This window comes from Lithobates pipiens, unplaced genomic scaffold (genome assembly GCF_037356315.1).
Source record: "Lithobates pipiens isolate NorthernLeopardFrog02 unplaced genomic scaffold, aLitPip1_a1.2 Scaffold_23, whole genome shotgun sequence".
Taxonomy (NCBI): domain Eukaryota; kingdom Metazoa; phylum Chordata; class Amphibia; order Anura; family Ranidae; genus Lithobates; species Lithobates pipiens.
The window spans coordinates 304,092,083-304,119,789 of NW_027507785.1; the positions used below are offsets into that span (position 1 = coordinate 304,092,083).

Consider the following 27,707-nt stretch of genomic DNA (forward strand, 5'->3'; position numbering starts at 1 on the left):
TTGCAATGATCGCCATTTTATTCATGGGAAATGTAGTTCCAAAACATCTGGGGTGCCAAGGTTCGCCATCACTGCTCTAGGGTGTTAGAAAAAAAAATGTAACGTTTGGGGGTTCTAAGTCATTTTCTAGCAAAAAAACCTGTTTTTAACTTGTAAACACAACATCTAAAAAGAGGCTTGGGGGGTTATTTACAAAAGGCAAATCCACTTTGCACTACAAGTGCAAAGTGCACTCGAAATGGCACTGAAAGTGCACTTGGAGGTGCAGTCGCTGTAAATCTGAGGGGGACATGCAAGGAAAATAGAAAACAGCATTTTAGCTTGCACATGATTGGATGATAAAATCAGCAGAGCTTCCCCTCATTTCAGATCTACCCCTCAGATCTACAGCGACTGCACTTCCAAGTGCGCTTTCAGTGCAATTTCAAGTGCACTTTAAACTTGTAATTTGCACTTGTAGTACAAAGTGGATTTGCCTTTCGTAAATAACCCCCTTGGTCCTTAAGTGGTTAATACACATAAAAACTCGTGGAACTCAGCTTTAAAAACATATTGCTGCTATAAACATGTTCCAAACATACCCCTCTGAAAATCTACATTTTCTCTTTCTTTTTCAGAGCAGATTTCCTTATAAAGGAGATTTCTAAAGTTCAACATCTCTTCAACATTCTTGCATTTCAGCATCTCTTCAATCGACAGCCTCTCGGCATCTCCCCGACGCACTTGCGACTGGCTGTACGCGGCTGTCAGCATCGCCAGAGAAGCCTCGACAGACTCTTGCAAAGTTTCATACACCGGGAAGAGACGGGTGCTCCACAAACTCTTTTGGTCGCTAGAAAAAAGCTCTTCTGAAACTGGAATGCCCCAGAGCTCCAAGCACTGCAGAAGACTCTTGTCGAATATCTGAAGTGCGTTCAGATCCGACAACGAAGCCGCGCTCCGTTTCAAGTCGTCCTCAGTCCCAAACAGGATTGTCGCATACATTAGCCGCCCATCAATCACCAGGCTTAATGAACTCACAAAAGATTTGTCGGGTATGGCTGATCTAATGCTTATGCATGAGCCGCTGATGATACAGCGTTCCCCTATGGAGACGCCGGGCCCCAGCCTGGAATATTCAATCACCGTGTGAGGTGAAACCTGGCACTGAGCGTCTAATACGCTTTGAATGACACAGGCCTCTTTATTCACACTTTTGTCTTGATCCGGAACGATGCTAAAAACGTTCGCCTGTAATCCTAGTTCTGCCCGGAGCTGGGCGTCAGAAGTAAAATGATGTAAGTATTCCTGCAAGGTCCCGATGTGATAGAATTTCGAATTGTTCAAAACGACGACGGTGAAGCCCGTTGCCCTCAATAGGAAGTAGATTTTCCTCCGCACATCAGTCAGTTGTGATTCTATTTTCGAGACGTTGGCGGTGTTCTCTGTGTAGTCTAGCGTGGCGTCGGGCCCCAAGGCCTGCAGAAAGTCCCCGTATGCGTCGATCTCGCACTGCACGCCGCCTGACTCTTGAAAGAAAGCGAGAAGAAGTTTTGCAGTCGGGTGATCCATATAAAACAGGCTGTCGGTATAGACGATTTCAGAACAGGGGTCATTTTTGTCCTGGCTTGGATAAACGGTAACAGCACCCGATTGGCGCATTTTCTCCACGGAGGGCTTGTGAAGGTATGATTTGCAGGATCTAATTTGCAGCTCGCTAAATTCGTAGTCAGATTTTTCCAACACAAACACCCCGTGGGTGGTGCCTATAGCCAGCGTAGATGGGTGAGCTAGAGCAGTGATGCCAGGCCTATCGAATTTAACCGCCGTCTCCTGGCTCGAATACAGTTCTATGTCATCGGCGCAAGTTACCAGGACGCCTGGCTTCATGTTGGAGGGGAAGTCGATGTAAATAGCCAGTTTTAAATCAATCATTTGATAAACGGGGTCGCCGAAGGGCAAGGCTGTGAAGATCTTCCCCAAGGCGCTGGCATGGGGCAACCGCTGGCTGTAGCCACCTAAAGAAGAAATGCAAAATTATAGATGACCAATAGTGCAGTGTAAACTCAAATAGACCTAACAGACAATTATTTTATCGTAAAGTGATTGAAAAGCCATATTTTTTTTTAAAGACGTTTTTAAAAATAAACATGTTCTACTTACCTGTTCCTTGTAATGGCAGCCCTGTTTCTCATCTTCTCAGGCCCCAGCCAGTGATCTTGGCTCCTCCCCCACCTGCTGAGCGCCCCCATAGCAAGCAGCTTTCTAAGAAGGAAGTTGCCTGTGCTCACTCCCAAGCCAGCTCAGCATGTACATTGACACACAGAGTATGGTTCAGACACGCCCCCTCTCCCTCCTCACTGTATGTGATTGACAGCAGCAGGAGACATTTTTTGACGAAACACGCAGGGTGGAGTGATGTGCTTCTTGAATCCCAGAAGGATGGGTAGCTGCGATTAGCCGGCCGGCTTCTTTTGTTCCTAATGCAAATACATGTTCTTCTTGCTATAAGTGCAATATTTTATACCCTAAATAAAGTTTTTAAGGATTTTAATACTATGTCAAGCCTTTTGTATTTTGGGGACCATCCGTAATATCCTTACCTGGACGAAGGGTCTACATGCTCTAAGCAGAACTTCCCTTTTTCGGTGCAGCTCCGCTTTAAGATAAAACGCCTGCAGCCTTTAGAACCACTTTAGGATTCCGGGATATACCTAGATACTCTTAAAACTGTCCCTTCCCCCTCCTAACACCCATTCTGACTAGCCTGTGTAAGAAGATTCATATACTTACTTTCAGGTCGCTCCAGTCCCATGATCTGGTTCCCCTATGTCAGCTAACAGTGGTAGCAGGGGAGAGGCTGGGCTATAGTAAGCCTATGGTCGATGTCACTGATCTCAGGCATTCCAGACATTGTCAAGTGCTCTCTCCTCTCCCCTGCAGCTGGCGCTGGCTAACACAGGGGTGATCACGTGACCGGATTGGAGCAGCCTGGGAGTAGGTAAGTAAACAGATCTTTCTTAGGTTAGTAAGTATAAGTGTTAGGGGGTATTTTCAAGATTATTATCTGCTTTTCTCCACAGAAAGTCAGAGCCATCTTTATATGGGCATCATCCATGGTCACTCGATTGAAATGCCAACTGAACACAATCATGTATATCCCAGTGTCTGAGTAATGCCGTGTACACACGACCAGACTTTTTGGCAGCAAAGGTCCGACGGACAATTCAATTGTGTGTGGGCTCCATCAGACCTTTACTTTCCAAAAATCCGGCAGACTTTATAAATAGAACATGTTTTAAATCCGTTCCTGTGTGTGCTAGTCCGACGGACAAAAACGGACGTTAGGGCAGCTATTGGCTACTGGCTATGAACTTCCATATTCTAATCCGGTGCTCATCACATTTGAATCCGTCTGACTTTGGTGTGATTGTGTGTGGCCAAGTCCGTTCATTCGGGAAGACTGTCGGACCTAGTCCGTCGAAAAAGTCCAGTCGTGTGTATGTGGCATTAAGGCTCCATTCATATTTATGTGACTTGTCATGCAAGTTTGGTCATCCGAGTTGTAGGACAAGTCGGTCCCCATGTTTTCCAATGATAACCATTCATAGATGTGCGACTTAAAGTTGCAGCAACTTCAAAGTAGTTCTTGCACTACTTTGGTCAAACTTTCATGCAGCTTGAGGGCCATAGACTTCAATGTTAACCCTCAGAAGTTGCATGAAAGTCGAACCTGAATGTTATAAAATGCAACAGTTGTCCATTATCATAAAAAAATATCCGTCACAACAAGTATGACTAATCCCAGCAATCAAAAATTAGAATCGTGCACTACAGCAGCTATTATACAGATACAAAATATATATAAAAGCAAATTATGCAAAGATAAAAACCACAGTGCTGACTAATATCTAGAAATATTCAGTGCAATAGTAAGGCATTCAGTGGTCTATAAACATTGCACAAATGAGAGCTGAGCTACGTCAAAATCCATGCAATAGTCCTTAAAGTGGTTGTAAACCCTTACAAACCACTTTGACCTACAGGTAAGCCTAGATTAAGGCTTACCTGTAGGTCCAAGAAATATCTCCTAAACCTACACGGTTTAGGAGATATTTACTAAAAGACAGTCACAGCTGTCTAAGGCGCATGTGCCGTAGACAGGGGCACGCAGGTGCACTATCGCCGTTAGCAGCATGCCGCTGCCAGCGGTGATATGCCGTAAGTGGCAGCTCCCGTGCACACCCGGAAGAAGATGGACACTCTGGACTACAGGGGACGGCGGTGACATCGCTGACTCTTGTGTCAGGTAAGTGACACATAATGGACTACGATGCATAGTAGTCCATTATGCTTTACCTTTGCAGGGAGACAAAGAGGAAGTAAACCCATCAGGGTTTACTTCCTCCTTAAATCAGTCTATGGTGCCGTATCCCATCAGAATTTTAAAACAGCAAACGTTCCTTTCCTGAATACCGTCACCAATCCACCTCTTGAGGACCCCTTTGGTGATGAACTCACTGCAATAAAGATAAAAGGTAAGCTTGATATCTCCCCAAGGATATTGGACACTCTCCAAAAGTTTACCAACGATCTCTCCTGGAACGGCTCAGCTCATCAGAAGCAACATAGAAAAACACGAGGGATTGCTAGCTAAAGGAATTTCTTTATGTAGACACCACCACAATTGAGCATATACCGTATGCAATAGATCATAACAGTTATAAGGCCAAAGATGGATTTTACGGTTTTCTGGTTTTGTTCTCCTTTCTTTACAGATCCTTTTTGTAATCAGAGAATTCGTGTTTTTTGTTAAACTGCTGTAATAAAAGACATCAAAAGCTGTATACAGTCCAAAGAAGGGCTCTTCAAGTTGCCCATTATCACCGATCAAAGCCAGATTCGCACCCACCCAAAGTTGCATCAACGCTGCACTCCAAATTCGGCACAACTTTGGAGTTCTACAAGTGTGAATGGAGCCTAATTCTTGTCTGTGCTCTCTAATGTCTGACATAGATCAGCCCCTGCTGCAGCCTCTCACCTAAAAGCGGTAGTAAAGTCTAAAAATTGCCCCTCGTTGAGCAGTTTGAGTCATAGTGCACTAATATGCACAACATACAGACTTACTTTAAAGTTATTGTAAAGGAAACAATTTTATGAAAAAAATAACAAAATATGTCATACTTTCCGGCTCTGTGCAATGATGCACCGATCCTCCTCTTCTCTGTTTCCCCATGGGTCCTCTAGGCCCCTCTACCTTCCGGAATTCCCTCAGAGCAAGCTGCTTGCTGTGGGGGCACTCGTGAGTGCTCACTCCCGAAGACGGCTCTCTACATCCATAAGACACAGAGTGTGGCTCAGCTCCCGCCTCTCTGGCTGTGATCGACAGCAGCGGGAGCCATTGCATCTCAGCCAATCAGGAGGGAGAACTGGGATAGCCTTAGGTTTGGTGTACATTGTTATATCGAGATTTGGTTTAGGTAAATATTAGGGGGGCTGAAGGGGGGGCTGCACACTGAAGTTTTTTTACCTTCATGCACAGAATGCATAAACTTAAAACCTACAGCCTTTAAAACAAAGTCCTCCAGTGGTGCTCTGTCACTGCTTTCATTTTCACCCTATCTTTCGCCCAGGTTCACGCTTTCCGGCCATTTGATTGGCCGGGGCTTGATGACGTCACTCTCACGCATGGGAGTCACAGTTGCAGCACAATGCTCTCAATGGAAGAAATACTAGAGTGTGCCATCCATTCACAGCACAGTGCACATGCGCCAGTGACCTCACCGGCCGCTAAAATGTGAATATCTCCTAAACTGTACCTACAGTGAAGCCTCATTGTGAGCTTTTTAGCCTACGGCACCTTGTATTCCCAGACAGTCTCCCATCCAGGTACTAACCAGGCCTGACCCTGCTTAGCCTCCGAGATCAGACGAGATCGGGTGCTTTCAGGGTCATGTGGCCATAGGCTTACCTGTAGGTACAAGCCATAAAGTGCCATTTATAACCACTATATGACTTGCTACAAAGTTAAAAAGTGTCAGGCTGAACACTGGAAGAAAAGAGACCGAGGAAATGGCATCATCTCAGTCTAGGCAAAGTCACTGACTAGAGCCAATTTTTAAATGATAAAAGGTGGAGGTTTTTTTTTTTAAATGCTATAGCTGTATATTGGGACATGTTAGAAATTAAATTGGGTGTCAGTATTGGCAGAAAATCAAACTATTACGGGTTGCTCAAGGAACCCCCTGAAACTTCAGGAGGAATCCCAAGGTTTCAGAGATTCCATGTTGAGAAACGCTGCCGAGAAAGTTAAGCGACTCAACCGGCTACACTGCATAAAAACGCCAAGTTAAATACGAGATCCACTAGTAAGTAAACAAGTAAACGGAGTTGAAACGCCCCATTTTCTCCTTCCATTGGTGTGCCTCATTAAAGTTTAAAAATGAACCACTTATTAAAAGGCCTGAGCCACGCACCACCAGGCAAGCAAAAAAGTTCCTGAGACAGACAAGGATGTTCAGATAATTGAAAACCAATGCAAGACCCATTCAATAGACATCGGATCGATTACGTTTAATTTGTTAAAACAAGATTGTTTAAGATAAGGTATTGACCTCCAAATGTATCCTGTGTTAGCTAATTATTTCCCTGACTCTTTTAATGAGGAAATTATCAGAAAAAAACATCCAGATCAGTAAATGTACAAAACATACCAGCGTGGATTAGCATGACTGTAAAAGAATCCAATTCACTGGGGTACAGCTGATGCAGGCAGTGCAGGGCATACAATGTGGATCCTCCATTCCCTGCAGAAAAAAAATGGAAAATTACAATCTGGCACAGTGTTTAAACTTTAATATGCTAGAAATTAAAATGAGGGATGTAAAGGCATCTACAGGTAAATCTTATATTATACACGTTCCCTTATGGGCTTTAACTGCTGCTCTGCCTTAGAGCTTGTCAACCACCCCCCTTCAAAATCAGGTCACAAATGTAGGATGGAGGTCTCCGCTCAAGCTCCTGCTGTAAGGCAATCCAATGCTTCCTGCAATGGCTGCTGGCTGGGCTAGGAGTCCGTCTAACTCCTAAAATACTGTGGCTATGCATAGAGAGAGGTCCCAAACACTGCACACCTGACAAAGCCATTAGTAAAACAGGTGAAAGCAGCCTCAGGCAGCTTTATCCAAAGCCACTCCCTCAACATGTTTCACCCCACTCAGTGAGCTTAATCATGCTCCATGGGCGGAGTGGTTTGGATGAAGCTGGCTGCGGCTGCTTTAATTTTTTTTTTTTATATACATTCTATGTATTAAGATAAAAAACCTTCTGGGTGCAGCAGTCCCCCCAATACTTACCTGAGCCCCATCTCGATCCAGCGATGTTGCACGAGAGACTCGGCTGTCCGGGACTCTCCTTCATGATTGGCTGAGACACAGCAATGGGGGCCATAGGCTCCCGCTGTTGTCAGTCAGTGAGCCAATGAGGTAAGGGAGGGGCTTGAGTGTCCCTATATAAAGCTGCTTTCTGTGGGGGCAGGAGGGAGGGGCCAGGAGTGCTGACAAGGGACCCAAGAAGAGGAGAACCCAGGCTGCCCTGTACAAAACAATTACACAATGCAGGTAAGTATAATGCCGCGTACACACGATCAGACTATACAGACTGCAGCGGAGGTCCGCCGGACTTTCCGAACGAGCGGACTTGCCCACACACGACCGGAATCTTCTGGTGGACAATCTCACGGACTCTTGGCAGAGGTCCGCCGGACTTTGGACTTTTGAAATGAACGGACTTGCCCACACACGGAGTAAAGTCCATTAATTTTGAAAGTGACTCCAGGTAGACGGGACTAGCGAAGGAAGTCAATGTCGCCGCCTCCATCGGTGGGGGTCTTATCGGAATCCGGGAGCCCCCAGATCCCGGCCCCCCACTCTATGTGAATGAGTATGGGGTACATAGTACTCCTACCCATTCACCTGAGGGAAAAAGTGTTAATAAAAAAAAAAACACAACACAGGATTTTAAAGTAGTTTATTAGACAGCTCCAGGGGTCTTCTTCCGACTTTGGGGGTCTTCTCGCCGTGCTCCTCCGCTATCTTCTGCTCTTTTACTAGCGGAGGAGCCCAGCTTTCTCCTTCGTCGTCGCCATCCGGGGGTCTTCTTCTGACTTCAGGGGTATTCTTCCGACTTCGGGGGTCTTGTCCCGCTCTTTGGTTCTTCTGCCGGGCCTCCGCTATCTTCTTCCAGCTCTTTTACTAGAGTTGGCCCGGTCTTTATGCTGTCACCGCCTTCTTCTTCTGATGTTGACACAACGCTCTCTCCGGCCGTAATGCCAGGGACACGTTGCGTGGTGACTTATATAGGTGATATCACCTGGTGACCCCGCCCCTTATGCCTATATAAGTCGCCGTGCAACGTGTCCCTGGCATTACGACCGGAGAGAGCGTTGTGTCAACATCGGAAGAAGAAAGAAAGAAGAAGGCGGCGACAGCGACAAGACCGGGCCAACGTTAGTCAAAGAGCTGGAAGAAGATAATGGAGGCCCAGCAGAACCGAAGAGCAGGACAAGACCCCCGAAGTCGGAAGAAGACCCCTGGACAACGACGACGGAGAAAGCCGGGCTCCTCCGCTAGTAAAAGAGTGGTAAAAGAGCAGAAGATAGAGGGGGAGCACGGCGAGAAGACCCCCAAAGTCGGAAGAAGACAGTGTTGTGGTTTTTTTTTATTAACACTTTTTCCCTCAGGTGAATGGGTAGGGGTACCATGTACCCCATACTCATTCACAGAGGGTGGGGGGCAGGGATCTGGGGGCCCCCTTATTAAAGGGGGCTCCCAGATTCCGAGAAGCTCGCAGACCCGACAACCAACAGCCAAGGTTGTCGGGAAGAGGCCCTTGTCCTCATCAACATGGGGACAAGATGCTTTGGGGTGGGGGGGCCGCAGAGCACCCCCCCATGTTGAGGGCACAAGGCCTGGTACCTAGTCCTGACCAGCCGGGCTGCGTGCTCGGATAAGGGTCTGGTATGGACTTTGGGTGGACCCCCATGCCGTTTTTTTGGCGTAGGGGTTCCCCTTAAAATCCATACCAGGCGACTGGGCCCGTGAGGTGTCAATCTCGCCAATGGAGGCGGCGACATTGACTTCCCTCGCTAGTCCTGTCGTACCTAGAGTCACATTCAAAATTAACAGACTTTACTCCATGTGTGGGCAAGTCCGTTCATTTCAAAAGTCCGGCGGACTAGCACACAGACGGGCAGAATCTTGAGTCAAGACTTCTTTCAAAGTCCGCCGGACTTTTGGGAAGAAAAAGTCAGCTGGAGCAGACACGCGGGCGAATTGTCCGCCGGACTAAGTCCACCCCATAGTCCAATTATGTGTACGCGGCATAACTAAACTAAATTATAACTAAATTATTAAAAAAAAAAAAAAAAAACACACACACACAAAATAAAAACGAAATTTTAATAAAATGTTAATCGGTTTACTAAGGGCTTTGCTAGGTGTGGTGTTTGGGACCTCTCTATGCACAAATATAGGATAATACAGTTACTGGTCACTCAGACGCTCTCATAGGTATGTGGGATAGCCTGGTTGCTTTTTGTTGGCACGCTGACAGCAGAAATTATGCAACACTTTTTTTTTTTTTTTAAACACAGGAATACCTTTTATTCCATATGTTACATACGCTTAACCCATTGCGGGAAATGAATATATATAAAAAATACATATATTCCCCAATAGGGCTAGGCTGAGGAGCAGGCAAAAGAGGTGGCTGCTTAGGGCGATTCAGCAGAAGGGGGCTACAACTTTTAAAGCTTGTGGAGTGGGGCACATCATGGCCTTTTCGTTGGGTGCTAAATGACCCTGTCCTCGCGCTGCTGCCCAAAGAATATTAGTCATAATAGTCACTTACTGACTCTGAAATAGAGACGCTGGGGCTGATTTACTAAAGGCAAATAGACTGTGCACTTTGCAAAGTTGCACTCTGCAAGAGCAGTTGCTCCAGTGCTTAGTAAATGCACAGAAGCTCTGCTGACTTCCATCATCCAATAATGCTGTTTTTTTTATTATCCTTGCATGTGATTGGGTACTCTTTTTCAAAGCGAAGCTTTACCTCATTTACAAAGTCCTGGAACAACTGCACTTTTTAAAGTGCACAGCCTCTTTGACTTTAGTAAATCAACCCAACTGTTACTTTGCTCATTCTGGGAAAAGGCCCATTTGTCCCATTGACACTCATGTCTCAATCCCCCACATTCCTTGGGTTGGCTGGTGTCAGAACAAGATGAAAGTGGTGGAGATACCCTGTCATGTGACTGGGTTTGGGCATAGCAAACGTACCGTTATACAAACCCAACCCTTTTCACCGCTCACAGGACAGTCTGTATCCTCCTCGATTACCTGCAATCAGCAAGGTGCCAAGGAAGCTCTTGCTTCACTGTAGACCACCATCCAAATAACAGGCCACTCATCAGAGACATTCAACTACTGCCAAGGTTTATTGCAATGACAGCACAGTGTTGAGGCCAAATAATTCAATTTTAGTCTCATCTGACCACCTTAAAATGCACCTTGAAGGTTCTCAGGCCACACGGAAAAGGGCGTTCTGGTCAGATGAGACTAAAATTTAAGAATTTGGCCTCAACACCAAACAATGTGTCTGGTGGAAATCCAATACAACTCCCCATCCAAATAACACAATTCCTAGAGTAAAGCATGGAGGTGGTAATATCCTGTTATGGGGGTGGCAAAATCCCACTATGGGGGGGGGGGGGGAGGAGGTGGCAATATCCCGTTATGGGGGGTGGTACTATCCCGTAATGGGGGAGGTGGTAATATCCTGTTATGAGGGGGGGAGTGATAATATCCTGTAATGGGGGGGTGGTAATATCCTGTAATGGGGGGGTGGTAATATCCTGTAATGGGGGGTAATATCCTGTAATGGGGGGTTTTAATATCCTGTAATGGGGGGGTTTTAATATCCTGTAATAAGGGGGTTTTAATATCTTGTAATGAGGGGGTTTTAATATCCTGTAATGGGGGTGTTTTAATATCTTGTAATGGGGGGGTGGTAATATCCTGTAATGGGGGGTGGTAATATCCTGTAATGGGGGGTTTTAATATCCTGTAATGGGGGGGTTTTAATATCTTGTAATGAGGGGGTTTTAATATCCTGTAATGGGGGGGTTTTAATATCTTGTAATGAGGGGGTTTTAATATCCTGTAATGGGGGTGTTTTAATATCTTGTAATGGGGGGGTGGTAATATCCTGTAATGGGGGGTGGTAATATCCTGTAATGGGGGGGTTTTAATATCCTGTAATGGGGGGGTTTTAATATCCTGTAATGGGGGGTTTTAATATCCTGTAATGAGGGGGTTTTAATATCTTGTAATGAGGGGGTTTTAATATCCTGTAATGGGGGTGTTTTAATATCTTGTAATGGGGGGGTGGTAATATCCTGTAATGGGGGGTGGTAATATCCTGTAATGGGGGGGTTTTAATATCCTGTAATGGGGGGGTTTTAATATCCTGTAATGGGGGTGTTTCTCTGCAGCAGGGACTGGAGCACTTCTCAGGATAGAAGGGAAAAAGAAATGGGGCAAAATACCAACAAATTCTTGAGGAAGATCTGCTGCCCTCTGCCAGAAAGTTGTCAGTGAGAAGGTGGTTTACCATGACCCAAAGAAAAAGGTGACTAGTCCGAGCCCAGACTTAAACCCAATTGAAAATCTGTGGATTGACTTGAAAACTGCAGTCCACAAGTGGTCACCATCAAATATAACTGAACTTGAACAGTTCTGCAAAGAAAAGTGGGCAAATATTGCAAAGTCTAGATGTGCAAAGTTAGCAGAGACAAATCCCAACAGACAATAGGCTGTAATGAGAGCAAAAGGTGGTTCAACAAGATACTGACATAAGGGGGGTGATCCTTTTTCCAACTCTGTGATTCTGTTTTTTATTTATTCATTTATTTTTTTCTGACATGTTGGTGTTATATCTTTCACTTGGATAAGTTGCACTAATAAATACAGCTGGATAAAACAAAAAGTGTGAGTGTCTTTATTTCAGGATGAAAAGCAACAAAATGTGATTAACAAGGGAGTGATTCTTTTCTATACCCACTGTATATATACTATATATCTTATCGGAGTCATGGCACAAACATGAGATACAGGCCTCTGCTGGAAGAAAGCTTTACTGACTGGGTGGCCTTCAATGTTAATTCAATACCCCTGATCTATATTATTCAAGAAAAACATAGTCATATGAACAAATGTACAGTGCATCCGGAAAGTATTCACAGAGCTTCACTCTTTCCACATTTTTTAATGTTACAGCTTTATTCCAAAATAGAATAAAGAGGAGGGCCGGTTTAAAAAAAATTTTTTAAAAGTCAGCAGCTGCAAACAATGTAGCTGCTGACTTTTAATAAGCACACTTACCTGTCCAGGGTGCCCGCGATGTCGGCCGCCCGAGGCTGACCCGTCCCTCGGTCTCGGGTCCTGGCGCCGCCATTTTGGCTAAGGGAAACAGGCAGCGGAGCCTTGCGGCTTCACTGCCCGTTTCCTACTGCGCATGCGCGAGTCACGCAGCGCATTGTGAATGGGGCACGCTGTGTTCTGGGACACACAGTTCCCAGAACACAGCGCGACCCATTACCCAGAAGACGCCGCACAGAGGAGAGAAGACCAGAAGATCTCCACAGAGGAGGAAGAGGCAGATTAGGATGATGTGCCTAGCAACAGCCATTTCTGGTAAGTTAAAAAGTTAGGTTTTTTTTTCAGATTTTTTTCTAATTTTTTATGTATTTTTTTTTCAGGGTGGCCCTCCACTTTAAATTGATTATTTTCCTCAAAATTCTACAAACCTATACCCCATAATGACAACGTTAAATAATTTTTTTGAAATCTCTGCAAATTCATTTAAAATAAATAAATAAATCCCATGTACATAAATATTCATAGTCTTTGCTCAATACTTTGTTGAAGCACCTTTGGCACCAATTACAGCCTCAAGTCTTTTGGAGTATGATGCTACAATCTTGGCACACCTATTTCTGGGCAGTTTCTCTCATTCTTCTTTGCAGGATCTCTTAAGCTCCATCAGGTTGGATGGGGTACATCGGTGCACAGCCATTTTCACATCTCTCCAGAGATGTTCAATCGGGTTCAAGTTTGGGATCTGGCTGGGCCACTCAAAGACATTCACAGAGTTGTACTGTAGCCACTCCTTTGTTATCTTAGCTGTGTGCTTAGGGTCGTTGTCCTGTTGGAAGATGAAGCTTCAACCCAGTCTGAGGTCCAGAGCGCTATGGAGAAGATTTTCATCAAGGATGTCTCTGTACATTGCTGCATTTATCTTTCCCTCAATCCTGACTAGTCTCCCAGTTCCTGCCACTGAATAAAATCCCCACAGCATGATGCTACCACCACCATGCTTCATTGTAGGGATAGTTTTGGCCAAGTGATGAGCGGTGCCTGGTTTCCTTCAGACATGACACTTGCCATTCAGGCCAAATAGATCAATCTTTGTTTCATCAGACCAGAGAATTTTGTTTCTCATGGTCAGAGAATCCTTCAGGTGCCCTTTGGCAACCTCCAGATGGGCTGTCATGTGCCTTTTTACTGAGAAGTGGCTTCCATCTGGCCACCCTACAATACAGGCCTGATTGGTGGCGTGCTAAAGAGATGGTTGTTCTGGAAGGTTCTCCACAGAGAAACACTGGTTCTCTGTCAAACCTAATCATTGGGTTCTTGCTCACCTCCGTGGCTAATGCAGGCCATACACGGTCAAATTTAGAACAAATTTTCTTGTCAAAATCAGAAAGTTTTTTTTTTTTTGTGATTTTCAAAATTCAGCCAACCAAGCCTTCAATGTCACCTCATGTTGCTGCAGAAAATAATTTTCTTGGCCGGGAATCTTCTTTTCTCTCCGTAAATTTTCATTTCTTTTTACATTTCTCGCACGATTCTCCCATCATTGATTAGAAAAACGTTTGTTTTTCAAAAAATTTCCAACATGTCCGATTCCTCAAATTTGATTGCCGCACGAAAATCAGCTGTTGCCGTACGAAAATTCTTAGAGAAGATTTTCGAAAGAAAATTCTTTCGAAATTCGGACCGTGTATGGCTGGTATTAGGCAGGCCATATATGGGTCGAATTTCGAAAGAATTTTCTTTAGAAAACCTTATCTAAGAATTTTCATTCGTATTCCGCTCCATTAGTAGGCTGCAGAAACAGCCGATTTTCGTTCGGCAATCAAATTTGAGTAATCGGACCCGTTGGAAATTTTTGGAAAAATGAACCAAATCAATGATGGGAGAATTGTGCGAGAAATACAACTGAAAAAGAAATGCGCATGTGCAAGAAAAGAAAATTCCCAGAAAAGAAAAGAAGATTCCCGGCCACGAAAAATTATTTTCTGTAGCAATAAAAGGGGAGAGTGTAAAAAACACCAGGGAAAAATTGGGACTTTAATTGAAGCACTGGACAGCAACAAATGTACTTCGGATAAATAAAAAGGGAGTTTTATTAAAGGACTAGGTAACAAATGTAAAATTTCTGTAGCAACATGAGGTGAAATTGAAGGTCTGGTTGGCCGAATTTCTAAATCATTGATGGCACCATTGGATCATAAAACGCACACATTTTCTGATTTTCAAAAGAAAATTATTTAAAAATTCGACCATGTATGGCCAGCCTTAGACCCTTCTCCTCCAATCGCTCAGTTTGGCCGGGTGGCCCGCTCTAGGAAGAGTCCTGGTGAGTTCAAACGTCTTCCATTTCCGGATGATGGAGGCCACTGAGCTCATTGGGACCGTCAATGCTGCAAAAATGTTTCTGTACATTTCCCCAGATCTGTGCCTCCATACAATCCTGTCTCGGAGGTCTACAGACAATTCTTTGGACTTCATGGCTTGGTTTGTGCTCCGACATGCACTGTTAAAGAGGAAGTGAACCCTGATGAGTTTACTTCCTCTTTCATTCCCTGCAAAGGCAAAGCATAATGGACTACTATGCATCGCATAGTAGTACACTATGTGTCACTTACCTGACACAGGAGCCAGCGAAGTCACCGCTGTCCCCTGTAGTCCGGCGCATCCATCTTCTCGGTGGGTCTCGCAGCTCCGCCGCTGTCATTCGGCGAACCCGCGATTACGTCACTCCCGCGCATGCACATGGGAGCCGAGACACGCGGCATTGCACGGCATCTTCGTTATCGAGGATGCCACGCTCAGTGCTCCTGCGCGCCGCTGTCTACGACGCATGCGCCATAGACAGCGGTGCCCGTCTTCAGGCAAATATCTCCTAAACCGTATAGGTTTGGGAGATATTTCTTGGACCTACAGGTAAGCCTTAATCTAGGCTTACCTGTAGGTCAAAGTGGTTTGTAAGGGTTTACAACCACTTTAACTGGTGTGTGCGCCTTTCCAAATCATGTCCAATCAATTGAATTTAAAGGTGGACTCCAATCAAGTTGTAGAAACATCTCAAGGATGATCAGTGGAAACAGAATGCACCTGAGCTAAATTTTGGGGTCATGGCAAAGGCTGCGAATACTTATGTACATGGGATTTTTTTTCATTTTTTATTTTCAATAAAGTTGCGAAGATTTCAAACAAACTTCTTTCACGTTGTCGGTATGGGGTATGGTTTGTAGAATTTTGAGGAAAATAATGAATTGAATCAATTTTGTAATAAAGCTGTAACATAACAAAATGTGGAAAAAGTGAAGAGCTGTGAATACTTTCTGGATGCGCTGTACTTGGTAAAGGCTATAAGCACACACAGTACTTGGCAGTGGTGGTGACAGGCTAAGCTCCTTTATTGTTGTGTGCGGGGTACGTCAGGGAAGAACACACACCGCACCTGACCTGTTGATACATCCAGGAGACCCGGTGACAGTTCATTAAGTGACAGTACACAGAGCAGTGATTTGGGGGGGGGAGATGAGTGTCATGGAGGGGACGCCGGTTTGTTTCTCTCTAACGAACAATAAGGCTCGGGGAGGGTGGGATATTTATAGGCTGGGATCACACGCTAATTGGCGAGCTGGGTGTAAGGCGGCAGACACAAAGCCCCCACAGATGGAATCTCGGCTCTTGTGCACACTGCGCTCAGGCTTAAGACTTCCAATTATAAAAATAGCTGAAGAGCTCACCTATTTTGGGTCCCGGCGGATCAGAGAAAACGTGATAACGAACTCCGAGAGGAAGTTCTTTTCTGGCTAGTTTATCAGCAATCTGCTGCTGATAGGCGCTCTCTTGTTGTTTGTCGGCCGCTGTAATGACAATCACATCCCAGAATTCCCCAGGCTGCGCTTCTCTACCTGTAGACATTAGAAAACAGAAATGTTATTCGCAATGGAGGGGGGAGGCGCGGTGGGGCTTAAGATAGCGGGGGAACGAGAAATGGTTGTTAAATCTATTTTACTGTAATCCTGTTAATTTTGGCGAGTTTATAAAGTGATCCTTCATATCGTGCAATGTGACTTGTATAAAATATTTCATTAAAGTCGTAGTAAACCTCAGACATGAAATACAAGCAAAGCATATCCATCCCTCTACAGTGTGTGCTGGTCTCATTCCAAGGCTCTAATTGTCATTTCTGTCTGCTGCTTCATTCCTCTGCTATCAGCACTTCTGACAAGTTTTCCTGACATCAAGAGAATGCAGCCTGTGATTGACAGCCTCAGCTCTGTTCCTGTGTGCTGTTTGGAAGAGGGAAAGAGGAAAGGGGAAAGGGGTAGGGGGAAAGAGGGAAGGAGTGTCCCTTCCCTCCCTTCCAATCAGCTCTCAGAACTCTCCTCACTGAACTCTGCAGTGTGTAAATTCAGCTCTCTGCCCCCTTTTTTTCTGACCTCTCAGACAAGCTTAAGGCCCCTTTCACACTGGAGTGGCGTCAGCGGTAAAGGGACGAAGAGAGGGGGTGGCAGGACGGAGGGGGAGAAGAGAGGGGGGCGGCGGCACGGAGGGGGAGAAGAGAGGGGGCGGCGGCACGGAGGGGGAGAAGAGAGGGGGATGGCGACACGGAGGGGGAGAAGAGAGGGGGACGGCGGCACGGAGGACAGCGGTAGATACTAAGCACTGTGACGCATCGACGCCCTGCATGCACGTCAACGTATTTTTGTAGTCGACGTAATCGATTACGTCGACTCGTCGTGGCAGCTCTAGTTCTGAGCATGCGTGTTTGTACTTTGTACAAAAGTCCTATGGTTTTGTGTACATACAAACGGACTTTTCTCCATCGGACTTTTGTTGCCAGAAAGTTTGTCCGTTCGCACAGCCAACAAAAGTCCGATGAAAACCGAAAATGTTTGTCCGATGGAGCGTACACACGGTCAGATGTTGCTCCAAAACAGCTAATTTGCATTTTTTTTCTCAAAAAGTCCGATAGTGTGTACGGGCCTTAAGGGTTCGTTATGTTTGTTATTTAAAAAAACAAAATAATAATAAAAAATACGAACCCTTACAATCACTTTAAGTCTAAAATATTCTTAAAAGAAAAAAAAAATGCTTAAGAATATTTTAGGCTTAAAGTGATTGTAAAGCCTCATACACACGATCGGACTTTCTAGAAACTTTTCTGTGGATTTTTGTACAAAGGACGTCGGCCGAGAACTTGTATTTCATACACACAGCAGGACTTTTTCAGCCAACTTTCACCAAATCATGTGCTTTTTCTGCTCTTTATCGCCACATTTGGTCAACTTCTGTATTGTTGTCTGATCTTTTGCATTGGTTCTGAGCATGCCTGTTTGTACTTTGTACAAAAGTCCTATGGTTTTCTGTACACACGATCAGACTTTGCTCCATCTGACTTTTGTTGCCAGAAAGTTTGTCCGTTCGCACAGCCAACAAAAGTCCAATGAAAACCAAAAAAGTTTGTCTGATTGAGCGTACACACGGTCGGATGTTGCTCCAAAACAGCTAATTTGCATGTTTGTTGTTAAAAAAAAATCCAATTGTGTGTATGGACCTTAAGACTGGGATGCCATTAAAGTTTGTGTGCGTGTAAAGGCAAGTGTCCCAATACTTTTGACAATATAGTGCAGGGATATGCAACTAGGATGGGCCAATTCAATATTGAACCCTGCGGACTAGTGGGCCCGCACACACGATCCGAAAATCAGATGAAAAATACCGCTTTGGATACGATTGTGCGATAATCAGATCGTTAGTACATAGCTTCGAGAACCGATCATGACAAATCATCCGATTGTTATTCGATTGGACAAACAGGAAAATTTTCCTCGTACGATACCAGATCGCAGGATTTTCGTTTAGTGCATGCAGCTATTGTCCGAAAATACAAATACATTACAACACGTGACATCACTTCCGATTCTTTTTCTGTCATACGAGAATCTTTGCGACTCTAGTAACCTATTCAATTTCTACTTGCGACTATTAGGCGGAAAAAGTCGCATTATCTTCGGATCACGTGTACGGGGCCATAAGACTGGGATGCCATTAAAGTTCATGTGTGTGTAAAGGCAGGTGTCCCAATACTTTTAACACTATGATGTATGTGCATTCATGGGGCTCCCAGCACACTGACTGAGCTCTCACCGTTTCTGGTTGGATGGGCTCCCAGTCATGTGACAATCGGTGATCACATGCTCAGGAGCTCCGCCTCCACCTCCCTGGCGTCAAGATTTGGGCTTTTACAAGATAACTCAGCAACATCCCTATCATGGACACGAACCCTAAACCAATCAGTGACCCCAAACAAAAGTCCCTGATGACCTCAGCTGCAGCAGAGGCTCTGATTGGCTGCAGCAGACTTCCCTGCAAGCCGAGCTGTCAGTTACAGAACTAATTGGCAGATATACGGGGGGCGGCGGTAGGGCAATGTTTTTTTTTTAGCAACAGCACCCGGATGGCAAGGGGTTAAAGCGGAGGTCCACCCTAAAATGGACCTCCGCTCATCGGAATCCCCCCCTCCGGCGCCACAATCGGCACAGGTAACTGCACCCACTTCCGGGCTAGCTCTCTGCGGAAAGGGGCGTACGTTACGCCCCTTTCCGCAAGCGCCCGCCCCCTTCAGCAAGTGCCCCGCTGCCTGCTGGGAAACACACAGCTCCCAGAGGCAGCGGGGACCGTCCGGATTGCGCCGCGCGGCTCGCGCATGCGCAGTAGGGAACCGGGAAATGAAGCCGAAAGGCTCCATTTCCTGATTCCCATACCCAAGATGGCGGCGGCAGGACCCGACAGACGAGCGAGCGATCGGCTTCGGGTGCCGACATCGTGGGCGCGCTGGACAGGTAAGTGTCACTATTTAAAAGTCAGCAGCTGCAGTATTTGTAGCTGCTGGCTTTTAAAAAAAAAAAAAAACACGGAGTCCCGGTGGACTCCCACTTTAACTACGGATCCTTCTCAATAGAGAAAGACACGCACCGTGCATAACAAATGAGTACCTGTCATGTCCCCCCTTCAGCAATTACACTCGCATGTACGCCGCGCCAGGAACATCGCAAAGAATAGGTCGTAATTAAGTTTCATCTCCGCGCATTGAAATATTCAGTGACAGCTGCTTTAGTCAATTAAAAGAACACGCTTTTCTTTTTTTTTCCCCGTCTGAAGATCGCCTGACAAGTCTGGGGGGGGGAGATGGGGGCCACTTCGTCAGATTTTTGCTTCTTCAGCAAATATTACTGGAGATGGAAGCTGAGCGGCAACTTGTGATTTGTCATGGAGATCGGATGATAGAGAAGAGGATTTAATGACGGTCGGCGATTCCGGAAATCTGTCCTGGAAGTGACATTTACAAAAAAAAAAAAAAAAGGAACCCTTAAGGCCCATCCATACACACGATCAGACTTTTTGACAACAAACTTGCAAATTAGCTGTTTTGGAGCAACATCCGACCGTGTGTACGCTCCATCGGACAAACTTTTTTTGGTTTTCATCTGACTTTTGTTGGCTGTGCGAACGGACAAACTTTCTGGCAACAAAAGTCCGACGGAGCAAAGTCCGATCGTGTGTACAGAAAACCATAGGACTTTTGTACAAAGTACAAACAGGAATGCTCAGAACCAATGCAAAAGATCAGACAACAATACAGAAGTTGACCAAAGGTGGCGGTAAAGAGCAGAAAAAGCACATGATTTGGTGAAAGTTGGCTGAAAAAGTCCTGCTGTGTGTATGCAATACAAGTTCTCGGCCGACGCCCTTTGTACAAAAATCCAAGGGAAAGTTTGTACAAAGTCCTATCGTGTGTATGAGGCTTTATTCCGTAGGGTTCCATATTGAGTTGGCCATCCTTTGCAGCTATAACAGCTTCATCTCTTCTGGGAAGGCTGTCCACAAGGTTTAGGAGTGTGTCTATGGGAATGTTTGACCATTCTTCCAGAAGAGCCTTTGTGGGGTCAGGCACTGATGATGGATGAGAAGGCCCAGCCAGACTCCGCTTTAATTCATCCCAAAGGTGTCTTATCAGGTTAAGGCCAGGACTCTGTGCAGGCCAGTCAAGTTATTCCCCCATGTCTTTATGGATTGTGCATTGGTCCAAATCATTGCTTTGTGCATTGGTCCAAATCATTTGGTGGAGGGGGCGGGGGATTATGGCGTGGGGTTGTTCTTCAGGGGTTGGGCTTGGCACTCTTGGAACTCTTAAGGTGTCAGCATACCAAGACATTTTGGACAATTTCATGCTCCCCACTTGGTGGGAACAGTTTGGGGATGGCCCCTTCCTGTTCCAACATGACTGCGCACCAGTGCACAAAGCAAGGTCCATAAAGACATGGATGAGTGAGTTTGGCATGGAGGAACTTGACTGGCCTGCACAGAATCCTGACCTCAACCCGATAGAACATCTTTGGGATAAATTAGAGTGGAGGCTGCAAGCCAGGCCTTCTCGTCCAACATCATTGCCTGACTTCACAAATGCGCTTCTGGAAGAACGGTCAAACATTCCCATAGACACACTCCTAAACCTTGTGGACAGCCTTCCCAGAAGAGTTGAAGCTGTTATAGCTGCAAAGGGTGGACCAACTCAATATTGAACCCTACGGACTAAGACTGGGATGCCATTAAAGTTCATGTGTGTGTAAAGGTAGGTGTTCCAATACTTTTGACAATAAAGTGCAGGGATATGCAATTAGCAGATGTCCAACTGTTGCAAAACTACAAGTCCCATCATGCCTCTGCCGCTGGGTGTCATGCTTGTGGCTGTCAAGGGTCTTGCTATGCCTCATGGGACTTGTAGTTCTGCAACAGCTGGACGGCCGCTAATTGCATATCCCTGATATAGTGTATGTGGTGACCTGGTGTTAAGGCCCATCACTGCACTGCTGCATATACAGTGGTGTGAAAAAGTGTTTGCCCCCTTCCTCATTTCCTGTTCCTTTGTATGTTTGTCACACTTTAGTGTTTCGGAACATCAAACCAATTTAAACAATAGTCAAGGACAACACAAATAAACACAAAATGCAATTTGTAAATGAAGGTGTTTATTATTAAAGGTGAAAAAAAATCCAAACCATCATGGCCCTGTGTGAAAAAGTGATTGCCCCCCCTTGTTAAAACATACTATAACTGTGGTTGTCCACACCTGAGTTCAATTTCTCTAGCCACACCCAGGCCTGATTATTGCCACACCTGTTCACAATCAAGGCATCACTTAAATAGGAGCTGCTTGACACAGTAAGGTCCACCAGAAGATCCTTTAGGCCGGGTTCACACTATAGCGATGCGGGAACGCCGCAAATCCGCGGCGTTTTCCCGCATCGCTCACCTCCCGCCGGCAGTTCACACTGCCCTATGCGGACGGCTCGGAGTGTCAATGTTATGTTAATGACACCCCCAGATCCGTCGGCATATCGCAGTGCGATCTGCTGACTCGCACAGGAATCGGATCGCATGGTGTGAACCCCCATGCGATCCGATTCTGTTGCGGACCCAAAAAAGGGTCCCGTGCGAGTTTGCTGCGGGAGCGCTGCGAGTTCAGCCATACTATCTGTATGGCTGAACTCGCAGCGCTACGGAGATCGGATGTGATTTGCTGTGCGAATCACATCCGGATCTCCCCCCGCAGCGGTGTGAACCCAGCCTAAAAGCTACACATCATGCCGAGACCCAAAGAAATTCAGGAACAATTGAGAAAGAAAGTAATTGAGATCTATCAGTCTGGAAAGGGTTATAAAGCCATTTCCAAAGCTTTGGGAATCCAGCGAACCACAGTGAGAGCCATTATCCACAAATGGCGAAGACATGGAACAGTGGTGAACCTTCCCAGGAGTGGCCGGCCGCCCAAAATTACCCCAAGAGCGCAGCGACGACTCATCCAAGAGGTCACAAAAGACCCCACAACAACGTCCAAGGAACTGCAGGCCTCACTTGCCTCAGTTAAGGTCAGCGTTCATGCCTCCACCATCAGGAAAAGACTGGGCAAAAATGGCCTGCATGGCAGAGTTCCAAGGAGAAAACCACTGCTGAGCAAAAAGAACATCAAAGCTCGTCTCAATTTCTCCACAACACATCTTGATGATCCCCAAGACTTTTGGGACAACATTCTGTGGACCGATGAGACAAAAGTGGAACTCTTTGGAAGGTGTGTGTCCAAGTATATCTGGCGTAGAAGGAACACTGCATTTCATAAAAAGAACATTATACCAACAGTAAAATATGGTGGTGGTAGTGTGATGGTCTGGGGCTGTTTTGCTGCTTCAGGACCTGGAAGACTTGCCGTGATAAAAGGAACTATGAATTCTGCTGTCTACCAAGAGATCCTGAAGGAGAATGTCCGATAGAGGTCGACCGATATATCGGCCGGCCGATATATCGGCCGATATTTGCAGTTTTTTAAATAATCGGCATCGGCCGATTTGTGCTGATAAAAAGCCGATTTAGAACTACAGGGACTTTGAAATGACTTCTATAAGAAGTCAGTCTAAGTTGACTGAGTCGTCATAGCAACACATTCCTCCACTCTGGGCAGGCTGCCAAGAAAAGAACTAAATGATACAATGTTTACACTTGAATGAATGAAGTCATCTCTGTGTGTAGAAGTTCTCAGTTTAACCATTTAAAGACTAAATCTTTTCTGACACTTGTTGCTTACAAGTAAAAATCCTGTATTTTCTGCCAGAAAATCACTTAGACCCCCCAAAAATGATATATATTTTTTTAGCAGAGATCCTAGGGAATAAAATAGCGGTTGTTGCAATATTTTATGTCACACGGCATTTGCACAGAGGTCTTTCAAATGCATTTTTTGGGAAAAAAATACACCATTTAAAAAATAAAAATAAAATAAAAACAGTAAAGTTAGCCCATTTTTTTTTTTTTTTTGTCCAAAAGTTTTGACTACCTGTTTTTATTTTATATATATATATATATATATATATATATATATATATATATATATATATATATAATTTATCTAAATCATACATACAAGTAAACTGATTGGAGGTTTGTTTTGTTTAATAAATGTTTAAGTGTAAGAAATTTTCTGTATCACGTATGAAGGCCGCTTTCACACTGGAGCGCAAGTTTTAGCGGCTCTTTACCATCATTTTAGTGGTGCTATTTGGCTGCTAGTGGGGCACATATAACCCAGCTAGCGGCCAAGGAAGAGGTTAAATGCGCCCATGAAGCACCACTGCCAAATCGCTTTGCATGCGCTTCGGCAGTGGTGCCCTTCATATAAATGGGCAGGAGTGGTGGAGGAGCGGTATACACCACTCCAAACGTGCTGCTTGCAGGACTTTTTTTAAAGATCCTGCCAGCGCATCGCCTCAGTGTGAAAGCACTCTGTCTTTCACACAGACTGCAGGGGAGCCATTTTACAGGCGCTATTTTTAGCCCAAAAGCGCCTTAAAACGCAACCAGTGGGAAAGGTGTGTTAGATCAAGGGGGATTAAAAATAAATAAAATAAAATCGGCCTAACATATCGGCCCAAAAAAATCGGCATCATATATCGGCTATCGGCCGCCATGATTTCTAAATATCGGCATCGGCATCGGCCAGAGAAAAACCCATATCGGTCGACCTCTAATGTCCGACCATCTGTTCGTGTACTCAAGCTGAAACGAACTTGGGTTCTGCAGCAGGACAATGATCCTAAACACACCAGCAAGTCCACCACCGAATGGCTGAAGAAAAACAAAATGAAGACTTTGGAGTGGCCTAGCCAAAGTCCTGACCTGAATCCTATTGAGATGTTGTGGTATGACCTTAAAAAGGCCGTTCATGCTCGAAAACCCTCTAATGTAACTGAATTAGGACAATTCTGCAAAGAGGAGTGGGCCAAAATTCCTCCAGGACGCTGTAAAAGCCTCATTGCACGTTATCGCAAACGCTTGGTTGCAGTTGTTGCTGCTAAGGGTGGCCCAACCAGTTATTAGGTTTAGGGGGCAATCACTTTTTCACACAGGGCCATGATGGTTTGGATTTTTTTCACCTTTAATAATAAACACCTTCATTTACAAATTGCATTTTGTGTTTACTTGTGTTGTCCTTGACTATTGTTTAAATTGGTTTGATGTTCCGAAACACTTAAGTGTGACAAACATGCAAAGGAACAGGAAATGAGGAAGGGGGCAAACACTTTTTCACACCACTGTACAAGTTAAAGGGGATCTTCACACCCCGCCCCCCCCCTTTATTATTTTTTTCTAAGCCCCCTATTATCTTTTTTTTTTTTACTGTTCTTATTAAACATATTCACACACCAAATCCAGCAACATCCTTCATAATTTGGCACTGAAGACCTGGTCCCATGCTGCCATCTTTATTGCTAAAGCTTGAAAGGATATGGGGCGCCACACCGGCCAAGGGCTTGTGCACACAGGAGCGCACCGAACCCCCTTTTCTTCAGGGTTAAAAACTAGACAATAGAGAATATATATAGTTATTATACAAAAGTCTTGTTTTTAGCCCTGATGAAGGGGCAGTGCTGAGCCGCCACCCAACAACACCCAACATGTTTCGGGGGCTCAGCACTCCCCTTCATCAGGGCTAAAAACTAGACTTTTGTATTTTTTTTGTATTTTCCCCTATTGTCTAGTTTTTAGCTGCCATGAAGGGGGAGTGACGGGCACATTAATGTGAACAAGCACTTCGCTGGTGCGGCACGCCCATCCAAACTTTAGTAAACTCCTCTGGGGGTCCAGTTGCTGGCGAGCAGCCTCCAAGACTGCAAACCACTCATTAGGTTAGAGCACATCTTCCTAGGGTTCGGTGCTCCTAAATAAGGATGAGCTCCGGCGTGTTCCCACAGCCCACATGCAGAGCCAGGAAGTCAGCGCTGCTCTAATCACAGGCAGTGAGACATTTGCCCATCACTGCAGCCGCACATCAGGACAATGTCTCACTGCCTGTGATTAGTGCAATGCCGACTTCCTGGCTCTGCATTGGGCTGTGAGAACACGCCGGAGCTCATCCCTACTCCTAAATCACAAAGATCTTCCTTTGTTCCATTATAAGGAGTCGGCTTATTTTTCAGGATCTTATTTTACAGCCACCCCCCTGATGAATCGTTGGCACTGCAATGCCTCCCCCTCCCCCACAGCATATATTCAGATTCTGTAGATTACCCCAAATCCGGCTGGGATACATGATATGAGTATTAAAGGGGGCTTCAGACAGCTGGGGGCCACATCATTCTCATCCAAGGCCCTGCACTAGGGAAAACGGCCCCAGGCACCCGCCCACTAGGGGACGCGGCCAACCCCGCCCACTTGGAACATGGCCCCTAGGCACCTGCCCACTAGGGGACGCGGCCAACCCCGCCCACTTGGAACATGGCCCCTAGGCACCTGCCCACTAGGGGACGCGGCCAACCCTGCCCACTTGGAACATGGCCCCTAGGCACCTGCCCACTAGGGGACGTGGCTACCACCACCCACTTGGGACATGGCACCTGCTCACTAGAGGACGTAGCCCCCGGCCCACTAGGGGACATGGCCCCATAGACACCTGCTCATTAGGGGATGTGGCCCCCCTGCCCACTAGGGGACATGGCCCCTAGGCACCCGCTCATTAGGGGACATGGCCTCCAGATACCTGCCCACTAGGGGATGTTGCCCCCCAGGAACCAGCCTACTGGGGGGGGGGGGGGGGCCCGCAGGCACCAGCCCGCTGGGTGTTGTAACCTGGGGGCACTCAGGACTCAAGGCTTCTCATGGGGCTCTGATTAGATCTATCTGGAATATTGAATACAGCCTCTATTCAAGGGAATGCTTATCCTTCCACTGACGGAGTAAACGTCATCAGCCCTTTGCCTGTGACCCCTCCCCCGGGTGTTCATACACTATCTGGACACATTACAATATCCACGCCCTCAAGTGTCTCCTGTGGCCTCCACGGGGGGGGGGGGGGGGGAAATCACCTTCGGGGGCCTCAATAGGTTCTTCTTTGTGCTTCTCTGGTCCCCATTGATGAGAATGATTGAGTCCTCCTGAGGAAGCGACTAGTCACAAAACACGTAGAAGAAACATGTAGAGCAGGGATCTGCAATTAGCGGACCTCCAGCTATTGCAAAACTACAAGTCCCATCATGCCTCTGCCTCTGGGTGTCATGCTTGTGGCTGTCAGAGTCTTGCTATGCCTCATGGGACTTGTAGTTCTGCAACAGCTGGAGGTCCGCTAATTGCATATCCCTGATGTAGAGGAAACACGTCAAGACATAATCTCAGCTCGGCGTACAACCAGTGGGGTCCCCTCTTCCTTCACATCCATTTCTATTCACCAGGTACAGTTATTTAACTGTTTTTTTATTTTTTTTTATGTACAATTGCTTTGAGTCGTTTTCTTAAACCGTTCATTTTACTCCAATCCCCGACTCCGTCTATGTGTACCGAGATCCGCCTAATTCCTTTCTAAAGCCGGAGGTATGCTTGGAGCCGTCCCCGCTGATTTCCTCCATATGTAATGCAAGGAGCGGCCGCATTGTATACAGACTGATTGGAGAGATGAGGGAGGGGCTCTGATCGCACCGCTTTGGTAAACCGAAAGTCGGATAGTACCGTGTATGGTGATTGTACTGTGTATAGTGATAGTACCATGTATGGTGATTGTACTGTGTATAGTGATAGTACCATGTATGGTGATTGTACTGTGTATAGTGATAGTACCATGTATGGTGATTGTACTGTGTATAGTGATTGTACAATCAGATAGTACCGTGTATGGTGATTTTACTGTGTATAATAAGTGTACAATCCGATAGTACCGTGTATTGTGATTATATAGTGAGTGTACAATCAGATAGTACCGTGTATGGTGATTGTACTGTGTATAGTGAGTGTACAATCCGATAGTACCGTGTATAGTGATTGTACTGTGCATGGTGATTGTACAATCAGATTGTATGGAGAGTTACACAGATCGGGAGACTCTTGACCGGCTCCTGCAGGTATTGTCTTGACTTTCCCGCCTGCAGACCGGTACAGAGGCGAGTACACAGGACGATCCTCCAGGAAATGTCAGCACTGTACACGTCATTATTGGAGTATATACATCCCCCCTCCCCTGTATATACTCCCTGTGTACCTCTCAGAGAGCTGTACTGGGCCAGCCTGCGGCGAGTCTCCCTCTGTAACTGCGCCTGATCACCCATGTTCTTTTCTGTCAGTTCTGACAAGAATGCGTCACGTCACACACGTCGTCGACCTACACCTCGCTGCTGCAACTGCGCATGCGCCGGTTTCAGGCACAACAAGCCGAGCGCAGAGCCGTTGCTAGCGAGCACAGGCGAGGAGAATTAACCACTTGCATGCCGA

The 27,707-nt window shown here is 45.8% G+C and overlaps 1 protein-coding gene and 1 pseudogene across 1 annotated transcript; both read right to left on the minus strand.

Moving 5' to 3' along the window:
• FPGT (fucose-1-phosphate guanylyltransferase) lies at window positions 1–27,610 on the minus strand. The gene is made up of 4 exons (XM_077450451.1): window positions 27,478–27,610; window positions 16,139–16,306; window positions 6,693–6,785; window positions 1–1,997 (listed from the first exon to the last, which is right to left on the minus strand). The coding sequence occupies exons 1-4, from the start codon at window positions 27,542–27,544 to the stop codon at window positions 559–561; spliced, it is 1,767 nt and encodes a 588-aa protein (XP_077306577.1). The 5' UTR covers window positions 27,545–27,610; the 3' UTR covers window positions 1–558.
• Window positions 5,828–5,946, minus strand: LOC143928955 (5S ribosomal RNA; annotated as a pseudogene).
• Window positions 27,611–27,707: the final 97 nt, after the last annotated feature.

What these genes read in the sequence shown, in the direction of transcription:
- FPGT (XM_077450451.1), bottom strand. Translation starts at nt 27,544, where the DNA reads ATGGGTGATCAGGCGCAGTTACAGAGGGAGACTCGCCGCAGGCTGGCC. An exon ending in TCCGCCGGGACCCAAAATAG is followed by an intron (nt 6,786 to 16,138) that starts GTGAGCTCTTCA and finishes TTTTTTCTGCAG; the next exon opens with GGAATGGAGGATCCACATTG. An exon ending in AGTCATGCTAATCCACGCTG is followed by an intron (nt 1,998 to 6,692) that starts GTATGTTTTGTA and finishes TTTCTTCTTTAG; the next exon opens with GTGGCTACAGCCAGCGGTTG.